Below are 21,216 nucleotides of genomic sequence, written 5' to 3'. Positions count from 1 at the left end.
ATTTGAACCCAGAAACCCTGGCATTGCAGTGCATAGCTAGCACTAGAGTAAATGTATATTACTTATTAGTACTGGATGTAGGTTTTCAGGTTAATGTTATCTATGAGTGCAGTGCAGTAGTGGACACAGCAGGTGTGAAATGTTCCATGGTGGGGTCCTTATTGCAGGATGTCTGTTTATTCGTACTGGCCAAGAATTCCAAGAAATATCTTCAAGAATGAAAGTTCGAACCTTAGTCTTTCTTCTTGATAATGTTCAAAATTATGGAGATTTTCATTTATGTATATAATCACATGAAAAACTATGCCTACCAAGTGACTTGTTTTTTAACAACACGGAGGAAATGTGGTAACATGAAGAGAAGTTCAGGCAAAATTTTACGTAAAAATATAAATTTTAAGGAAAATTTCAACACTACAGGGAAATTTTGAAGACATCAGTTTCATATATTACATTCAAGCTATTTCAAATGTAAAAAGCATTTTTCTTCCTTTCACTATGGAAGTTATTCTCAAAGAAAGCAGCCAGCTTCTGTTGTGGAGTAGCACAGGTGCTACAATACCAGGGGTCCTGGGTTCAAATTACAGCCTCGGCATGGGTGTTCCTTGTGAATGTCCCTTCATCAATTCCATCAAATCAACACTCATTCTCATCTTTGCGATTAGCCAAAAGTGACAGAATGGTAACGTAAAATAAACCAAAGCAAATCACAACTACAATTTAAATATGCAATAGATACAATCTACTATACCTCTGATTATCAAACTTTTAAAATGATCGTATAACCGAGCTAGTACTTATACCAAGAAATTTTCTTCCTGTCTGCTGGGTTCTGTCAGTGTTCACATGTTTCTATTATGACTTTTGTTACTACAGTGGAACCTTCATAACTTGAACGTCAACATCTGGAATTTCTTGATAAGTTGAATTTTTTGTAATCCCTTGAATTATCCATAACACTCAATACTAATTTTACCTCAATAACTGGAATAAAACCTTGAGAAGATGAATTTTTGTACAGTTTATGGGATGCCATTTGAGCTCAATAACTCGAAGGTAGACTATGGAAAACCTCTATGAGTCTAAATATTCTAAACACCTCTATAACTCGAAGTTTTAGTCGCATGGACCTGAATAAGTTGAAGTGTAGGGTGCATACGTACAATGTCAGGTCATCAAGAATTGTATCGGGTATGTTATAGGCACCTGTAGTGCCGACGTTCAGAAGGGTCAATAACTCGAACCTTGATACCTCGATTTTTTTTCTTTTTCCTCTCAAGTTTGAGTTTCAAGGTTCCACTGTATTACATTTATGTTTACAAAATAATGAAGAGACAGTGTGCATTAGTGTGTGGAAGCAAATAAGTTGATGTGTGTCACAATATGGAAGCAAGGGACCATTGGCCTATAAAGAAAAATTTGAGAATCACAGTTTTACATGAAGAAAACAAGAAAATAGTTTCACTTACGTCCTCTACAATGGTGACCTGGTTGCCTAGGACCAACATTCCCACCGGAGGAGCCTTGAGGCAAGATCTGCTGCGAATGTTGTGTCCTGATGCTCCACATTTTATAACCTGATACACTCCTGGACCTCCTGCAGGGGCATTCTTTTGTTTGCTGAAAAGTACAAATGCAGGTTTTTTAAAAATCATACTACATGAATGTTGTCAGCATTGTTTGACAAGTGCCACTGACATGCACCTGGAATCTGTTCCTGAAATTTTCCAATTGACATCTCCTTTTCTTCAGAAGCTGTACAAGACAATCCAAAGAAGGAAAATTAAATACTGTAGATAGCTGGAGTTGGGTTTGTTTTTCATTCAAGGAATCACAATCTTGTGGGAAAGGGAATTTTGGTATCTCATTCTCAATTTTAATTTTACACAAAAGTTCCTATTTGGAGACATCCTGTGGAGCCCATAATAAACTGAACTATAAATATGAAAATTTTTGTTTCTTGCAATTTTTTCAAAAATTTTCAAATGAGTAATATTTCTCTAAAGTAGTATTGTGCGATGTAAATGCAAGTAACTTGCAACTGCATAATACATTTTTATTAACCCTTTATATTATAAACTATGGGACAATTTCACTTAGACTTAATGTGATTAGATACACATTAGTGCTACATTTTAAAATGTTCACTACAGTTTAATATTGGGGTCCTTGAAAAGGTATTTCTTGAATAAATTACCTTGTTCTTTTTCTAATTGTATCTGTATTGAGATGGAGAATGAAGACTGCAGTTCCTGTGAAAGCCCTAGCAATTCCATCTAAAATAAAACAAACCTTAACTCTATACTACAAGTAGTTCTCATTCTACGATTTTCTAAAGAATATTTTGATGCATTTTCAAAGTCCATGCTCTAAAATTCATATTGACTAAAAACTAAAACCAGCTTTTGACAAACATGCATATTGCATTGTAATTCGAGTACGGAAAACATTCACATGTACATGAATGAACAAAAAGGACAAAACTGAAATATCATCTGTAGTTTCAGAGAAATTACATGTTAATTGCTGTTATTTAGTGCTGGTTATATTCGTAGTTTTACAACTTATAAGTTACGAATATTTTGAGGCAAAACTATGGTAGATAATACAGTATAATTGCAACAGAATTCTTACAATCTAACATTTATAATTACTACTTTGATCAACTTTAAATTGATAAGAAGTTAAAAACAAAATGTTTGGCAAATTTTCTTGAAGTCCATTTTTAGCTCAGACATACTAATTGAGAGTGGGACATGAATCGCTATGTGCCTTCACTGGGATTCAAATTTGGGACCTCTTGATTAAAATGTGATAGAGTAACCCTCTACACTATTGGGGGTACCTTTAAAGTTCGGGAATCAGTATCTGTATGAATGAACAAGGGTACTGTCATGAGTTACAGATCAAAATGGTATTGAGTCAACCCTAGTACTATTAATAATTCACTACCTGTTAAAAATTGCCAACTCTTCAATGAGATAATGAAAGGAGAACAGGAAAGAGTGAATTCAATTTACCTTTCTTTCTGCATGATCTCTGGCAATTTTCTCATGATAGTTTCCTTTATTATTTCGTCAAGAATGGATTTTGGTTCCTCAACTGGCAGCAAGAGTGTTTTACCCAAATGCTGATTGTATTGCAAGCACCATGCTTCACTGAAACCATTCGTGCAATACTGCCGAATTGTATCTTGACTTAGACGGAGCCACACACCATCATCATTATGGATCTGTGAATAAACATAGAAAAGATGTTCAACATTTTTTATATGCATGGTGTCTAAAAGAAAATTAGTCCAAAAAAGTTAGAACACACAACACACACACAAATGGAAATATGATTTCAGTTTCTTAACCCAATAATGCTTTGACATCACCATTCATTGGCACACAGAAACAGTGCTCAAAGTGGAACTTCCTAGCTGAGGGGACGTGTTAAACAAACTTTCTTGCTTGTATGATTCAACCAGTGACATGCACTGAGGAGTAGCTAGTCTAACAGAGATAGATCAATCAATCTCACATCTCGAATTATATTCAAATCACAATATTTATTGTCTTGTTAAAGCCACGGTTCATATGCAACACTTTCTTTTCCACGCGCTTCTCGTCCATCGGTGTGATCCGCGGGCAAAGCTGGCTGGATACCCTAGCTCGCTCTTCTTCCGCCTGACCAGTTTCCAGGTAGAAATGGCCCCCGAAGGAAAAAGGAAGATTTTTACCTCTACCTCCCTTGTCCCCTCGCCCCCGCTCCAATGGTTGAAAGCCCAGGCTTTCAGGTCCCCCAGTCTATCTCCTGTAGGACAGATAGGGGATTGGTTTCTCATAGATTTTTTGTAAATCTTCTAAAGAACTCAGGGTAAAATTTTCTGCAGTACTTATGTTCTCTGTATTTACACAACCTTTTACACGTTGTACAATATGTATGTATAATATGGAATGTAGTTTTATTATATATGAAATGGGAACGTGTTATGTGCAGACAATAATGTTATGCTTTCTTCCTTTTTTTTTTTAAATATGAAATATAGCTATAATGATTAAATTACAAATATGTGCTCAGGCTCTCTCTCACTCTCGTTTTAGTAGTGTTTTATTTAAATATACTACTCTTGGCCTCTAACAGTCATAAATACGGATGTATTTATTTGGGCATATTGTTGTTGGTTTGGTTTACTTTACTTTGCTTTTCTGCCACATTTGGTTATCGCGAAAATGAGGATGAGTGATGATATGATGAAATTGATGAAGGGACCTCATATGAACAATCTAGGCCAGGATTCGAACCCGTGATGAGTGCGCATTCTTGTCCTATGTGTTGTACTCTGCAGTGAATAATGAAATAATTTGGTTTGAAAAATGTATCTCAGAACTCAAAAAGCCAAATGAATATTATTAAAGAAACTACAAGAAAGTGTGTTTTGTTACCTGTTTTATTTCTGTGCATAAAGTGTACTTAAAATACCAAATCAACCAACCGTGGGGGAGTGGTTATCACAGTGCGCTATTACACCAGGAGTTCCGGGTTCGAACCCTGACCTGGGCATGGGTATTCTTTGTGTTTGTCACTTCATTAATTTTATCGTATCATCTTCGCAATTAACCAAATGTGACAAAAAAGAGCGACGCTAAGTAACAAAAATGAAATCAAATCTTCGATTGATTGCTTGATTTGGTTTGTTTTACTTCGCTTTTCCGCCACTTTTGGCTAATCGCGAAGATGATACGATAAAATTGATGAAGGGACACACACAAAGAATACCCATGGCCAAGCCGAGATTCGAACCCAGGTTCTCTGGCTTAGTAGTCAAATCAAATAGTTTTGTTTTTTTCCGAATGTGGGTGGGGGTTAAGTGTACTTTTTTTTAGTAATCATTCATCATTTTGCAATCTTTTCCTGTTATTCTATTTTTTAGGAATACTGGGCTCTAAAGGGGGGGAGGGGTGTGACCCACACCAACCTCCTCCCCTTGAGCATGCCACTGACTGCTACCCCAAGTGTCGACGTCACCGCACGTCACTGGATTCAACATGAAGACAATCAAGCAGGTGGGGGGATGCTTCAACAAATTATCCTAGCTGGAGGGATGTGTTGCATAAATTTTCTTAACTGGGGGATAGCATTCCCCCCCCCCCTTCTTCAAGCAGCACTACATAGAAAGAAAATTAAAGGTATTTCAATATTCAAATATACAGGCATGCCTTCTTAAACTGAACCTAAAGAATAGGACCAAGCCAGTGGCGAAGCGTGACATTTTTACGTAGTCATTGCAAGACTTGCCAAACGTCAGGGTCAATCTTTCAACTGTGGAGGGGGAGGGGGGATTTCTACATTGATAATGATGATAACAGTGTTCGTACAGACGTGTGAAGTAGAGATGGCCAAATTCATTTTCTTTTACATTGGATATGATCGTAAAATAAGGAAGACTAAACTTTCTTAAATTCTACCCGAAAAATGGAAAAATTGTTAAACGTCTCTCTCCGAAATCCGGGTAGTAAAATTTCCGAATCAAGATTTTAAATTTTCCGGAATCCTGATGTTGCTGACCATCCCTGGTGTGAAAGTAAGATATGTTAGGGAAAAGGTTCTGTCCAAGTAAGTATGTCTGTCACCTCGAGAACAAAAATCTTGATCAGTCTTGTCATTCATAAGCATAATATACACAAAACAACATTGAAGTACTTCGTGTTTTGTAAAGTAAGAACATTATTTTCAAAAAAAAAATATTTGAACCGCAGGATCAAAAGAAAGAAAAAAATTGAAAAGGAGAAATACTGTGAAGGAAATACAATGGATCCAGAACTGCTATTCCCCCCCACCCCCTGCTTTTTCTAGCACTAACCATGGGGAAATTTATGCTTTTGCTTACTTATGACGTCACTGAAAGCCTGCCGTGTTTGTAAACAAGGGGGCTGAAAAAAAGGCCTCAAGAGCAGGGGAAAAGTGGTCGAAGGACCTTGGATTCGCAGACCTGCTGCGATCAGTTGGCCAGCCTGACACCGTTGCACTCAACAGGAAACGTAGCGGGGCGGCTGGGCACGGGGGGTAGAACTGGGCTCTCCTTTCGATTCGCTAAACTTAGCGAATCTCTTGCGTATTTCTAGCTGTTTCATGGCGTCTAGTGACTAATTTCGCTCAAATATGCGAGTATTCTGACTTATTTTTTACTTCTTCTCTAAAATATTTAAAAAGCAATTTTTATTATTATTTTGCTTTGTCATCGCTGCATCTCCCGATGACCGGATGCTTCGCCTCTGGACCAGGGGCGCCGACTTGTCAAAATTATTGGGGGGTGGGGGGGGCTCTGATCACTGAAATAAATGAATGAATGACTCACTCCCTCCATTTTTTAAAAATAAAAATTACGTCTTCATATAGCAGTTTTTAAGCAGCTATTATATTCCTCATGCAAATGAAATGTAACATGAAAAACGTTTAGAAAATGTTTCAAAGTCTATGTCTTTTGTGTCTGCTCATTTGCTTTTTAGATAACAATTAACATTTTTATTGAAAAGTATGTATTTACATTAAGAGACCAACCTAACAGTTTTATGCCAACCTCGGTAGCCGAGCATGTTGGGTGGTCGACTCAACTTGCTTTGATCCAGAGGTCTAAGGTTCGAGTCCCGGCGAGGGCATGGGTGTGTTTTAATGTCTGCAACAGACATGTGATGGGTTGCAAATAACCCATAAAATAACGAATATTTAACAGTTTTATTTAATTATTTACATAAATGCTAACACAAATCGCAGGAAAATAGTTTTACTTTTTTGTTCTTGCTACAATATTTTACTTTTTAAATTTAATTTTGCAATAATAAAAAAATAGCATGTACACTGAGATATAAAGTGACATACACAACAAAAATATATGAACAGGATTTAAAAATAAAGCAAAAGTTGCTCGACGCAGTGGGTTATTTTACTATGAACTCATTAACGAGCGGTCTCAGGTCCAAATTATCAAGCATAGGTTGATGTATGTGGAGTACTGCTAAGCTGCTCAGTCTCTTCTGCCTCATTGTAGATCTCAAATATGTCTTTATTCGGCTAATAGCACTGAATGACCTTTAGGCTGTGGCTGTCGTCACTGGCACAGTGCGGAGGACCATCATGAATTTGGCTCCTGGAGGGTGCTGTCTTCCAAAAGGAACTTCCTTATGTCACGCATGGTAGTTAGAACCACTTTCTTCTGTTTGGCGATATCACCAAGCATGGACATGTGTAAAGAGAGCCTATCAGCATCCAAACCTTGGTGAAAGAATTCTCGCGTTTGCTGAAAGTTTGTTGTGCAACTGTTCACAGATGAGAAGCATTCTTTCTCTACGGCTGTTACTTTTTGTAGTCCTGTAGATTCATGTCCTTGTTTAACACATGATTTTGCTGTGTCACACACGTCAGTGTATATTGATTTATAATACTATTTTGGAGTGTAGAACTTGTGATGTTTGGCAGCATCAGGATTTTCAAGTTTCTTAGGGACGTGACGTTGCCGGGGCAATTCTGGCTCATCAACGAGGCTGGGTTTGCCCTCTGTGCATTTCTGCCAGAACTGCTCAAAACCCATTCGCTTTTCTTGAAAGATGTCAGTCAAGTATTTTAGTTTTGATTCCACTTCTGTAGCACTAATGCATGGAGACTGAATCTTACAGTTTACCTCTTCTATTGGACCCATCACATGGCAGTAGAAGGAGAGAAAGAAAAATGTCTTGAAGTGAGGCATTGTCTCCAGGTATCCAGCACATTTTAATGCTGCGTCAGTAGAATCTTCTTCAGAAAATTTCTCAAGAATATTGAGAAGGTTTTCATAGTTCCTTAAGATCTGTTGCATACTGGAGGCTCTCAATGTCCACCGACGAGGGCAAAGTGGTCGCAGTCTCATTCACATCAATAATATTCCTAAATATTTGCATTCTTTTAGGGGATTCCCAAACAGTCTTTAACAAGTCGTTGGCTAAATTCATTATGTCTCTGATTAATATATGTATAATAGTAAATAATAATTATATACTTAGTACATAGTAATAAGTCGTGTGTTTTGCTGTCTCCGGTCATAGCCCCCCCAAAGTTGATGGTTTAGCGGTCTCAGCCCCCCAAAATTGATGGTCTAGAACATTTGAAATGTGTATTTAAAGTTACGTTCATGTGGCACAATTCAGAGTAAACTTTACAAGAGAAGAAAAATAATACATTAAATCCTCTTAAGCAAAATTATTTGGGGGCTCTGCACCCACATCATTAACATTGGGGGGGGGGGGCTCGAGCCCCCGTACGCCCCATGGAGTCAGCGCCTATGCTCTGGACCAAGCATGGATGAAATGTTAACTTTTAAAAGTAAATAGCAGTGTTCAAGGCTGTATGAATGCATTATTCAAAACAGATCATACTAAGATGGAAGAATCTTCATCTTCAATATATTGCGTATGCAGGTTATCATGGATTTCTGTTGTAATATACAGTAATATATCCTTTCATGATCTCCCTATAACACTCGTGTTTTCTTTCTCTGTGTTTTAAATGCAGCCTTGGCCTAAACACTATCCCTGTACCCGAGAGGTGTCTGTGCACTTCAGTAAGTCTCATATTTCACAGCATTCTGCTGTTGTTGATAATATCACAATTACTTATTTCCCCTGCCTTTTTTTACATGTTGTGTATAAACCACAAACACAAAAAATAAAACAGAAGAGCAAATTTAGTATTTAACATTAGGCAATGCAATTTCTCATGTCATATTTTCATGTTATATTTCAAATTTCATAATAGTACGTAAACCGTTACCTCATCTACAAAAGCAATTGTTCCATTTACATGCACAATCCCAATCTGTTCACTCTGCAATGAAGGGTGTGCTCTGATTCGTAACCCTGCACTGTTTTTAGCGACAAATTTCCGCAATCTGCTTGGCTGGTGAGGAGCTTTCTTCACAACACTCTGAATGGGTGGTGTAACACCTTGAGGTGGTTCTCTGACTTCTACCTTGTACACCTGTAATAGAAGGGTTTCATTTCCACAAAAATACATGTAACAAGCATTAGATGATGTTACTAAAGAATGAACTTTTATATTTAAATGCATAATTTTGTTAATTTGCTTCTATTTGTTAATGTTCATATTAATTACACAATTGCTTCTATTTTTAAGTGTTTATTACTAGAGGATGCATTTGCTTTGGAAGAAAATAAAATGAGAATGTGAAAAGCTACATTTTTGAAATGTAAGTTAGAGGACAATACAGTGGAACCTTAATTTTGCATTTTCAGGCGACCAAGTTGAAAGAACTTAAAATGAGGGAAAATGTAAAATCGAGGAAAATTTTGTAGCATTTTCCTCTATTGGGACTGTGAAGATTGAATGTGTATTGCAGGAAAATGTAAACCAGGAACAAAAAATCAGGGTTGAACTGTAATTTGCTCTGAATCAGTAAGTACACAAATTTAATTGACAAAAAGCCAATACAATGTTACACAAAATAATTTACTTGTTTTAAAATGCATTAATGGCAATAAATACAAATTAGAGTAAGAATAAAGAATTCTATTTCTACTTGTCTCTTTCACATTATTCTAGTACCTTTTGAGTTAATTGTAAGGATGAGAATGAATGACACATGAACAAACACAATGACATTCATGTTCAAAATGAATGAACAAGTGTGTGAGGAAGGGAGTGTGAGAGAGGAAGAAAGAAGTTAAAACAAATTAAATCTAATAAAGTAACTGTTTCAATGACTTTTCAATTTTCCTTTTGTAGATCTTTTAAAAAAATATCCAGCTGTGGGATTGAAATTAAAAAAAACAAACAAAAAAAACATGCCACACAATATATGTTATTGTATTTATACATCATTGTTGACACAATATCATACATACCTCATCCATTTCGTAACCATCAATAGTAACGAGAACTGAATACCAGCCAACACTCCCAGGCGTCCAAGTAGCACTGTAAGTTCCATCACCATTGGGGCGCACCAGCATGTTTTCACTGGATCTCTTGATCGCAGGAGAAGTGTACCGCAGCTCTTCAAATGAGTAGTTCTCATAAGCCTATCAGAAAGTCAAGCCAGTTAAAACAATCATTCAAAAAAGCTCTTTCTGTACTAAACATTCTACAACAGAAACCCAAACAGAAATGAAACAATTTATGCATAAAGCTATGTCTTCAATGCTACTTCAAAACTCCTACATGAATAAACACAAAGTTGGGAACTGAATTCATTAACAGTTTTCCCTACTTTCAATGTACTTATTATGGATACTAATGGTGAACAAGCTGTAAATAATAATCTCCATTACATCTGATACACATTAAAAATGCTTTTGACACTGCAAATGTTTTCTATATCTTTTGCACTAACACATACATGTACAAGGCGAGGTGACAGAGTTCCTGCTGTGCAAGGGAAAATGAATGTATGGTCTTGTTATCGCCTAACCTTTGGTAGTAATCAGACCTTCATTGACAATGCCTTGTTCTCAGCCTGTTCTGCAAGTGAGAGGTTGTAATGCCACTTGGTTTAGTTTGAGTTGGTGTTTTAAATCCACTTTGTGTACAGTAAGGGTAATCAGGACTGGACCTACAGTTTAAAGTGGAATTCGAACCACTATGTGCCTCCACCAGGTAACGAACCCGGCATAGGCACAACTTGGCAGGGGGCAAGTTAGGGAACCTGAGGAGTAAAGTAATAAAGAGTAATATTTGTAATTTTGCAAACATCATCACAGTTATTTAGTAAATAATCCTGGAATGGAAAACTTTTCGAGTTTCTTCCCCCAAAGTTAAACCCCAGGTTTGATTCTACCCCTTCAAAGTTAGGCCCAAGTTTGATTCTACCCCCCTTAAAATTGGGCCCAAGTTTAATTCTGCCCCCTCAAAATTAGGCCCAGTTTGATTCTGCTCCTTCAAAATTAGGCCCAGTTTGATTCTTCCCCCTCAAAATGAGGTCCAGTTTAATTCTGCCCCCTCAAAATGAGTCCCACTTTCATACTGCCCACTCAAAATTAGGCCCAGTTTGATTCTGCTCACTCAAAATTAGGCCCACTTTGATTCTGCCCCCTCAAAATGAGGTCCAGTTTAATTATGCCCCCTCAAAATGAGTCCCACTTTCATTCTGCCCACTCAAAATTAGGCCCAGTTTGATTCTGCTCACTCAAAATGAGTCCCAGTTTGATTCTGCCCCTCAAAATGAGATCCAGTTCATTTGCCCCCTCAAAATGAGTCCCACTTTCATTCTGCCCCTCAAAATTAGTCCTACTTTGATTCTGCCCCCTCAAAGTTAGGTTCCAAGTTACGCCCATGGTCAACCCGGGACCCCTTGATTACAAGGCAAGGATGACAGCACTGCGCCTTTGGGGAGACCCTATAATAATGACACTTGGAAAATGTACAAAACTTTAGTTCAGGCCATAAAATATTTAATGAAGTGAAATATGATCCTCAATAACGTGCATCAGAATATGGTGGAGATACTTGGGAATGATGCACTCACATTCAACCTGATGGCAGTCATAGGAAACCAACACGGTGGTAGCCAAGTGTGCAGTGATCACTCCCAAAACTATTCAAATCAGTGACATGGTTCTGTACATTTGTTATTTACCAAAGATATGTAACGCCTCATACAGTGCTGTGACCAAGAACTTGGCCACAAAACGTATCTGCCTGATGGGTTCAATAAATGTTGATACTTGAAAGTGTGTATGGGCAGTGATGAGTGGGAGACTATTTACTCAGTTGGGCTCTAAACTGAAAAGGAGGTGCCAGACACATTATAATGGATGAGAACTGGTCCATCACTTTGAAACCAGAGTGCCAAGCCTAGAGTATCCTGTAAAAACACTAGGGATCTGCACATGCTAAGAAATTCAAGACTAGCATCCCAGAGGAAAGCTATGACATTGTCTTTCTGAAATGCTGAATGGTCACTATGACTGGAAATTACAATGCTGGTCTAATACAGTGCCTGTGCACAGTGGACCTAGCATGCACACCTGTGTCCATTTATGCTGGTAGTTAGTGGATGTTTAATTGTTCTTTTGTGATAATTCTTGAAGCTTTCCTGGCAGCGAATATTGAAGAGGTTTTCTCGGGCAATCAGCCAGGTGATTTCCGGAAAGGCTTCCGAGCTTTCGAGAGCTAACGTCACTCTCATCTTCAGGGAATGAAGTGCAGAGATAAGTCAGGGTGACGTTATATGTATTTGGTGTGGGAGGGGTCTGGTGTAGGTGGCGGGCCAATCAGGTGGCATTTCTCCGACGTCTGCGCTCCCAGTCGACTATCGCTAACCAGACTGGGTCCAGTTCGAGTCCCGTGTCCCTGTTGAGGTTGTCCTTTTCCCCGTGTATGGCTATTGCTTCTTTGATGAGACGGTCCCAGTAATTTGATGATTTATTGATGATCTCTGTGGTTGTGAAATCAATTCTATGGCCCTCCTGGATTGAATGTTCTGCTAACCCTGATTTTTCAGGATGAAAATTCCTTATGTAGCTGGCATGTAACATCAGGGTTAGCAGAACATTCAATCCAGGAGGGCCATAGAATTGATTTCACAACCACAGAGATCATCAATAAATCATCAAATTACTGGGACCGTCTCATCAAAGAAGCAATAGCCATACACGGGGAAAAGGACAACCTCAACAGGGACACGGGACTCGAACTGGACCCAGCCTGGTTAGCGATAGTCTACTGGGAGCGCGGACGTCGGAGAAATGCCACCTGATTGGCCCGCCACCTACACCAGACCCCTCCCACACCAAATACATATAACGTCACCCTGACTTATCTCTGCACTTCATTCCCTGAAGATGAAAGTGACGTTAGCTCTCGAAAGCTCGGAAGTCTTCCCGGAAATCACCTGGCTGATTGCCCGAGAAAACCTCTTCATTATTTTGTGTATGTTCAAAGTTATGCTTACTATTGTTACAAAGTGATAAAGTCGAATCTCTCTTAATACAAGTTAAAACAAGAACATCCATTAAACATAAGCTATTATTACATGTATTTAAAAATCAGCAAGTCAAAAACCAGTTGTGAAAGAATACGTCCTCGTGGAAAGCTGATTTGAATTGTACTTCTTCTATTTTTCATGTTTTACGTTGCTTTCTGAATCTTGAGTCTAATTGCAATGATGATTAGCTGGAATTAACTAAGGCACACACAAAGCAACACCCATACCACATCAAGACTTGAACTTGGGAACAATGGTGGAGAGATCATGAGTCCAGCGCGCAATGCACTTGTCTACAGATATAAAAACAAGGCTGATTTGTGAAAGATATTTGACACACTTTATAAGTCCTCTTTATGGAAGGGGTTTGCCTTATAGTTTTACTTGCAATTTGATTATTGAATCTGTACTTGCACCAGGGAACTAATTACAAACTAATTATATTATATTCATTACTTGTAAGTAAGGGGTCTTGGCTTTGATACGTAATGGAAACACATAGTAGTTTGGATCCCATTTGGCTGTAGGTCCAGTCCCAATTAGCCTATCTATGCATAAAGTTAACTGAAGACAAATACTTTAAAAAAACATAACCACTGGACCACTAGAGGTGTCCATATTTTTTTAAGGAAAGTACAAATACTTGGGCATATGTTATATATTTATTTGACCAGGTGCACTTGGTCAAACAAATACAGCATACAACATTGTATGCCTGTATGGATACATAGCTCTGCAACTACCTTTGAAATAATCACAGGTGACAGCAAAATTAATAAGCAAAAGGTAACATCTGCTTCAACACAAATTGATACCTTAAAACAACATATGATGTAGAATTAAAAAGAAAAAAAAGAACTAAACCATCGATGGACAGTTTCCCTGCAGTAACCTTCGCAGTCAATTGTACATAGTATAACGAGAAATGAAGTGCAATGTTGATCACACTATTTTTTTTATCTCTAGCAGCTGAAACTGATACATATGAAGCGTTATGTGTGCATTCATGATAATGTGCCAAGTCAAGTATAAAGTCTGAGTAGAATACACATTGACAAATTTAAAAATAAATAGTGGAGACTGACAGGAGTAAATCAATATTTTTCCCTTTTAAAAAGTTAATGCATGCTATTGGTGTCACTGACCCACCTTCATGATCGTGATAGCATAGTAACACATTTTGTCCTTGATGGTGACCTCGTAAGGTATCTCGATGGAAGGATGGGGATGACCACCAAAGGTCATTGCATCTGGCTGGCTCACCCGCCTCATCTTCCGACCTTGATCTTCTCCCACTTCTTTCTTATCAATTGGCACTGCTTTGACTTCAATCTGGGGGGAAAAACAATAATTGCAACATTTCTCTATGAACACAAACTTGATTACAGGATGACATAAAAATATGTGTGAGTTACATGCATATGACATGTGTTCAATCTCTGTAAAGTATAATTTTAAAAGAAGAGGGGTTACATAATGAGTTTCATTGATTCAGATATCATAATAGCCAACAGTAATCACTTGCACAATGAACAACCAAGGAGTAGTTCAGTGTCCAGACGAGAAATTCCGAAAAGTTAGTAATTATTTACAAGAGAAATAAAATAACAAATTTTAAACTTTGAATAAAATTGTGTTGTGTTGGTGATCTTTCTATTTCCACACATGGGGGAGAAGGAAGACACCTGTTTCCCCCTAAAAAATTGCAAGTTAATGGTACTTTTGTTAACCTCTCCAGAAGCAAAGTAATGAGCAAATTTTATGATTTCTCAAATTTAATAGTTCTGAATGATATTTTTATGGGATAGAGAAAACTTTTTATTAAGCTCCAAATTCGATTCTGCCCCCACCCCCTTCCAAAGTGAAATTAGAAGTTACGCTCATGTTTCCATCTTAAGAGAATCACACTTATTGATCACATCATTAGATGAAATAGTTTCGTTTCTTTCTCTACAGTCAAAGGTGACTGAGCTGAAACTCCATGCAGCATAGACTATTACATATATTCATATTTCTTGAATGTTATAATATCCTAGTTACATTACACCTACATAACTGTAATTTAAAAATACTTATTTCTTATTTTTGATGGCGAAGTATGAGGTAACATAGGCAAAGATTAAGAATGAGACATCTATGCAGAAACATTAACCAATATAAGTCGAGAGCATTTTGTGCTGAATGAGTGATAGCTGTGGTCCACTCTGTACTACTTTTGGAAAATGCCTCCGACTATACCGCGTTTGTTAGAACTTGTCCCGTTTCCCGCGCTATAACAATCGCTCGACAGTTTCGGAGCCAATGAGAAACGAAAAAAATGTCGTCTGCTGGGCAGCGATGAGCGAATGGAAGGCAGAAGAAAGGCGCTTACGTAGACGCTGTTTCCACATTGCGGCCTAACTCACGTGTTTTGTTTGTCTCTTGTTGAAGAAGCTTGTTTTATATGCGTGGTGCTGATTAGTGTGCGTTTTAAAATATCCACAATGGAATTTATTCTGGTGATATTTGCTTGTGTCCTTTTTGTGTTTAGTGTCATCTTAGTTGGAACATTCAGGAAGGGCAATTGTGTATATTTATGCATTTTCGCGTATTTTATTCACAGCCTGGCTTCGGCTTTCCCCAGCGGCAATGCTGCTTGGTTTCTGCTAGAAAAGCCAGCAATCAGCAAGCGCGGGAAGCTGTACAGGTTGTAACAAACGCTGTATAGATAATTTGTTTCATAATACTCTGTGCTACATACCAGACTGCAGAGGCTTGCAAAGAGATTCAATCAAGAGCAGAAGTGGTTTGAAAGACTGATATAAAATCAGATATGTGGGCATTACTTTACTTTCCTTCCTAAAGGAATACATTAATTTGTCATACAAAACAGACAAATGAGAAATTTCAACAAAATTCTACATACATAACAGGTGCCTAGTGGCATACACAGAAATATCGCAAGAGGAGATATATATATAGAAGAAAGAGAAAGATGTAAATTAAAACATAGAATGACAGACTGTTTTACAGGCTCGTAGCAATATGGGGGGGGGCATCCTTTATCAGCAGCCACCATATAAAGCCAAAAAAATTAGGTGACTACAATATGTCTACAATATTGATGTAGACAATGTGTCCCATAATTTTCCGGACTGATGTAGTGCATTTACAAGTACATATTGCTTAATTTGTAAAAAGGGCCCTTCTCCAATTACACTGATGTTCTCTCTCTTTCGCTGGTAAATTTGAACGTTGGGGAAGGATGGTAGAAAGTTACAGTAACACAAGTGACACCACTCTAGGTCACCATGTCGCAAACTACCACAAAAATCAAAGGGTTCAATGTTGCCGAGACCTGATTAGGGCCGCGGACAGGGATACCAATTTCCTGACAACCATCGTGACTGGTGACGAAACGTAGTGTTTCCAATATGGCCCGTTAACAAAGCGCCAGAGTTCGGTGTGGAAGAGCCAAGGGTACTCAAAACCCAAAGTTCGCCTGCAGAAGTCCCGTAGGTATCGAGACGATGCTCATCACGTTCTTCAACTTGACTGGCATCATAGAGAAATTGTTGCGCATGGACAAACGGTTCAAGGAAAGTTCTATAACTTGAGGTTTTGAAGCATCTGTGGGCACGAATTCGGCGGTTACACCCACAATACCGACAACAGGGCACGTGGTATCTTTTGACTGACAATGCACCAAGTCACCGCTCTGTGGTTGTCCATCAGTTTTGGGTCTCCAAGGGGATTGTTCTGCTTGATCATACCTCCCCTATTCTTCTGATCTGTCTCCTCCTGACTACTACTTTTTATCGAAACTGAAATTGATGCTGAAAGGGACCCAGTTTGATGCTGTTGCAGACATTCAAAGAGCTTTTACCGAGTATCTCAACACTATTCCCGTCATAGATTTCCATAAGTGTTTTGACAAGCTGTTTGAGCGTTGCATTCAGTGTATTGAAGTTCAAGGAATGTTTTTTGAATAATATACACTAAACTAAAAAAAGGACGAAGTGCCACGCTACACACAAAATAGCAAGAAATAGTAGGTTTTTTTTGGTATTGTTTCTTATTTACCTTAAGGTTCGGAACATGAACTAGGTCTCCGTATTGGTCCTTGGTAAGAACTGTAACAATTGCAGGCCACCCACATCGCATTTCATCTTTGCTATACAACACCTCGCATCTCTGTGGGTCGACGTAGGAATCTGGCTGCAGCCAGCGTGCAAGGCGACCGCCGCTTGTTCCAGGGGCACAGTGCACGAAGTCCTTAAGGAAGAGTCGCTCGTTGGAATGGCAGCTGCAAAGACACAAAGCACAATTTTTAGCAGTCACTCTCGCACTGATCAGAAAATTTGCACAACAAATTAATTATTCGTTCATCTGTTATTGCTTAGTCAGAAATAATTGTGTGGTTAAGGAAGAAGGCAGTCTCTTTTAATATGCCCGCCTGAATCAGGGTACGAAATCATTGGAAGGACAGGCAGTAGCGTAACTAACACGCTCTGCGTCCCCCCCCCCCGCAACTTACAGTTGTGCGCCCCTCTTCATAAGAAAACAACTTTCTTTTTTAAAATATTTATTCACGCCTACATTTATATTACGTATATACAAATATGAAAATACATGTATGTAGTTTGAATCAATGTAAAAACATTACGAAAGGTTAAGACAATAGACAAACTGTATAAAATTATACATATAAAAAAATACGCTGTTACTACAAAAATCTCGATATTGTTAAATTCCCATTACCAGGCCTCTGCGTTTCTTGATGGAAGCAAATTCTTGTGAGGAATTCTGCACTTTCACTGATGTTTGACATGTTTCTTTTGACTTCATTTCACACTACATTCCGAAAAGAAACCATTTCTGTAGCTATAGTAGAAGATACGTCTTCATATTTCTCCCAGAAATTAGCGGATTCCACCAAAAGAAACTTAACAACATACGGGAGCATCACAGTTTCACCGAACTACAGCGCCTTGCTGAAACGCGGGCAGTAAGTAGGGGCGGGGAGGGGTCAAAGTTGCGCATTTTCTATCCTTTGGCGACGTAATCAATGACTTGAACTACTCAGCTAATGAAGGTTTCCTTCTAATCTGGAAATTCAGTGATTAATATTTTCTGTTTGCTGTTGTACGGGCATAAAAATATAATATGTTTGGTTGAAAATAGATTTTAACGCCGGAAGGAAAAGTTTTGTGAATTATCGGCCATTCTTAGTTTATCATTCTTACTGAGCCTCCGAAGCTCGTGTGCACCCCCGCACCGTGGGGTTAAGGTACGCCACTGGGGACAGGAAGGACATCCCCCACCAACAATCTTGTCCTCAAAAATCCCCCCAATAAAAATTTCCAGGAGGGAGAGTTTTTGTTACGACAACAAAAGATAAGCAATTAGTTTTGACTATAATAATATAATTTACTATTATGGATAATATCGAAAATATACACAAAGTAGTGTTTTTTGAGTGTTGCATGCTCCCCCCTCTCTCTCTCGATTTTTCACAGCTCTACACTAATAACAATATACGCACAATAAGAAAGGTAAATCAAGAATGCGATACAAATATAACTATGAAATGTAATTTATTTATAATAATAGAAAGCAAAAACTAAACAAAACTTATACATACTAAAACTATTTTGTAATTTATGACATCTTAAACCAGTTAGTAAAGGAATTAGTTTGCTACTTTATACAAAAGTAACAAATTAATTCATTTATATGTATTTAAATGTCCCCCGCCCATGCGGACTCACCAGTTAGGAAATTTGGGAGCTACGAATGAGTAGTGTAACTTGGTCATGGGAAATTACAACTACGATTGGGGGTTCGTCGTGCTGACCACACGTCACCCGGTAACTGGTTGGATGATCTCCAACCTCGGTAGGTGGTAGTAATGAGGCCGGAAGTCGGTAAGTAGGGCCTGACCTTCACAAGCTGTTGCGTCACGGGCGTTATATGTATTTAATAATAATAATAATAATAATAATAATGTATTTTTAAATATTTAGCAATTTCTTTTATAGTTAATAACATGTAAATATGGGGTGTAAGTGGTGCTCCTTCCACGTAGTGCACCCAATAGTCAACCTCACTTCCACGTAGTACACCCTGGACTGCAGACTAACGAGGCTCTGGCGACTGGCCCCATGGCCAGTATAATTTTGTTTGTATTGTCCTGTTCTTTTGTCTTTATGTGTGCCGAGTGCCCCTTTACAGCCTCAGCTTTTAACAGAAGTCAGAACATTTTACATTTTTTAGTTATGCAACGTTAGAGTGTAACGATAAGGGGCTGGACCCCGTATAATGTGACGGGTGCAAAATAGCCTTAGTGCTGACGCACCCAAAATTTTAGATTCAAATTCAAATATGTAAATATATGTGAGGGTGGAGTAAGATCTTACACTCCCCACCAATCTTCAATGATTTCGCACCCTACCTTGAATGCCACTAAATATGCATGTCTCAGCTAAATGATAACTAATTTAGTATGTCTTGCTTGATGTTGGGGAGTGCATGGACCAGTGTGGGCGTCACCCCCGATCCCATCTGGCGCCATCATTGCTCTTTTTTGTGAAATGACCGATGCAGTGGAGAAAATCAAACTTTTATTAACAGTACACGCAAAATGTGACATTATTGTTTCGGTGGGGGGTTAGAGGAAGCGGGATTGTGGGGAAAGGGTTCATTACGCCCTGGAATATCGCATGAATAATAAATATTTGGGAGTAAAAGTAGGACTAATTACCAAACTGCTTCTGAGAGACCAAGTCCCTCTAACCGCATTAATGGGTTTAGGGCGGGAAAGGGGTCCTGACTCCGCAGACATAACAATTTAGAGGTTTTGAAATTTCTCAATTGACACGTACGGTACGTTACTAACTTGTGCATAAGAATACATCTTTAATCTGATTACAATAAAAGCATTAAAAAAATTCCTTTCCTTAAATGTGACATTTAATGGAGGTGGGTGGAAACAATTGTGTGAAGAATTTTGAATATCATCTGACGGAAAATGACCCGTCAGTAATGGTACAAGAATTCGAATATGGTAAAAGTTTTGCAGGAATCCATGCAATGTGTTTTTTTCTGGAGCTACACCTGGCACCCGGAAACAGTCCCCTTAAAAAAAAGTAAGAAACGTGTGATGTATTTGTCTTAGAATTGGAATGCTTGCACGAAAACGAACAACTCTTTTATTGTATACACCTAAGAAGTTAACTTTATCATTGCATTGTTGATCACACACACACACTACAGCGATCGCCAGCTGGTCCCAGTATTGCCAACCATGTACGAGCAATATACCTATAGACTCATGAAAAATGTTCCTGTAATTTCTATGCCTTTATGTGCCAAATAATACTTTGCATAGTCTTCAATCGCTCTGAAAAAACATATATTCACATAAAATGAGGCATATTTTCTGTGCCTATTGTGAGTGCTTGCACAATCTCACAAAAGTCACACATTCCTTGTATGGCCGGTGGAGGATTAACGATCTTCTCTCATAAGGAGAGGCAGGATGGACCTCCAACTAGATAGGTTGCTGAAGCCAGATGTACATTTTTGTATCCCCATCCATTTCATATTTTTTCTGGCGCTGATACTTGTTGGACGAGAGGTACTTTTTTGCTGCCAAGCACTCACCAACTATGCTCATTATAGATTTGGACGTTTCGGTATACTTACGGATTAAACACGGAAGGTTATTTCTGTGTCAATTGAAGATTTATTGCCAATTTCAGTTTCCTTCTCTGCCACCCGTAAATTCGACCCAGCACGAGAGTGAAATCTCGGAGGAATTATGAAAACAGAATGTATTAGTTTTAGGTACCATGTTGCTTCTTTTAGTTGGTTTACTCTGCATCAGTGATTCCCAACCGGGGTGCCGCGAGATATTTTAAGGATGAGAAAAAAAAGGAAAAACTAAAAAAAATATTATTAGGAAGTAGGCAAAATAAATATTAAGTCGAATTAATTACTCTCATGTTCAACATATGGTGACATCGATCGACGCTCTCGTTCTGAACTGAACTGTTGCTGTGTAATACCTTTCCTCTGATGTTTGTTCCTTACATTATATTTCAATAAATGAATAACATTATTACTGGAGTAGGTATTTATTTGACAATAAATTTAGCTTGCTCCTCATAACATATTCCAGTTCCATTTACGATAAAAATTGAAAAAAAATCTACCAAGGGTACCCAAAGTTTCTAATCTCATTCCTAACGGTTCCGCTAACGTAAAAAGGTTTGGAA

At 38.3% G+C, this 21,216-nt stretch overlaps 1 protein-coding gene across 1 annotated transcript in view; it reads right to left on the bottom strand.

Annotated features, from left to right (window-relative positions):
* The window catches only part of hiw (MYC binding protein highwire), a 529,247-nt gene that overhangs the window by 119,882 nt on the left and 388,149 nt on the right, over nt 1-21,216 (bottom strand). The window contains exons 38-43 of the mRNA XM_083126444.1: nt 17,021-17,243; nt 14,108-14,290; nt 9,879-10,055; nt 8,788-8,994; nt 3,021-3,232; nt 1,470-1,620 (exon numbers count right to left, since the gene is read on the bottom strand). Of these exons, the coding sequence (XP_082982570.1) occupies nt 1,470-1,620; nt 3,021-3,232; nt 8,788-8,994; nt 9,879-10,055; nt 14,108-14,290; nt 17,021-17,243 (1,153 nt within the window). The remainder of the gene's footprint in view (nt 1-1,469; nt 1,621-3,020; nt 3,233-8,787; nt 8,995-9,878; nt 10,056-14,107; nt 14,291-17,020; nt 17,244-21,216) is intronic.

The sequence above is a fragment of the Lepisma saccharinum genome, chromosome 8, assembly GCF_977018435.1.
Source record: "Lepisma saccharinum chromosome 8, izLepSacc3.1, whole genome shotgun sequence".
Classification (NCBI taxonomy): Eukaryota; Metazoa; Arthropoda; class Insecta; order Zygentoma; family Lepismatidae; genus Lepisma; species Lepisma saccharinum.
The sequence above is the reverse complement of the archived record's forward strand: the minus strand, read 5'-3'. Positions and strand labels throughout refer to the sequence as shown.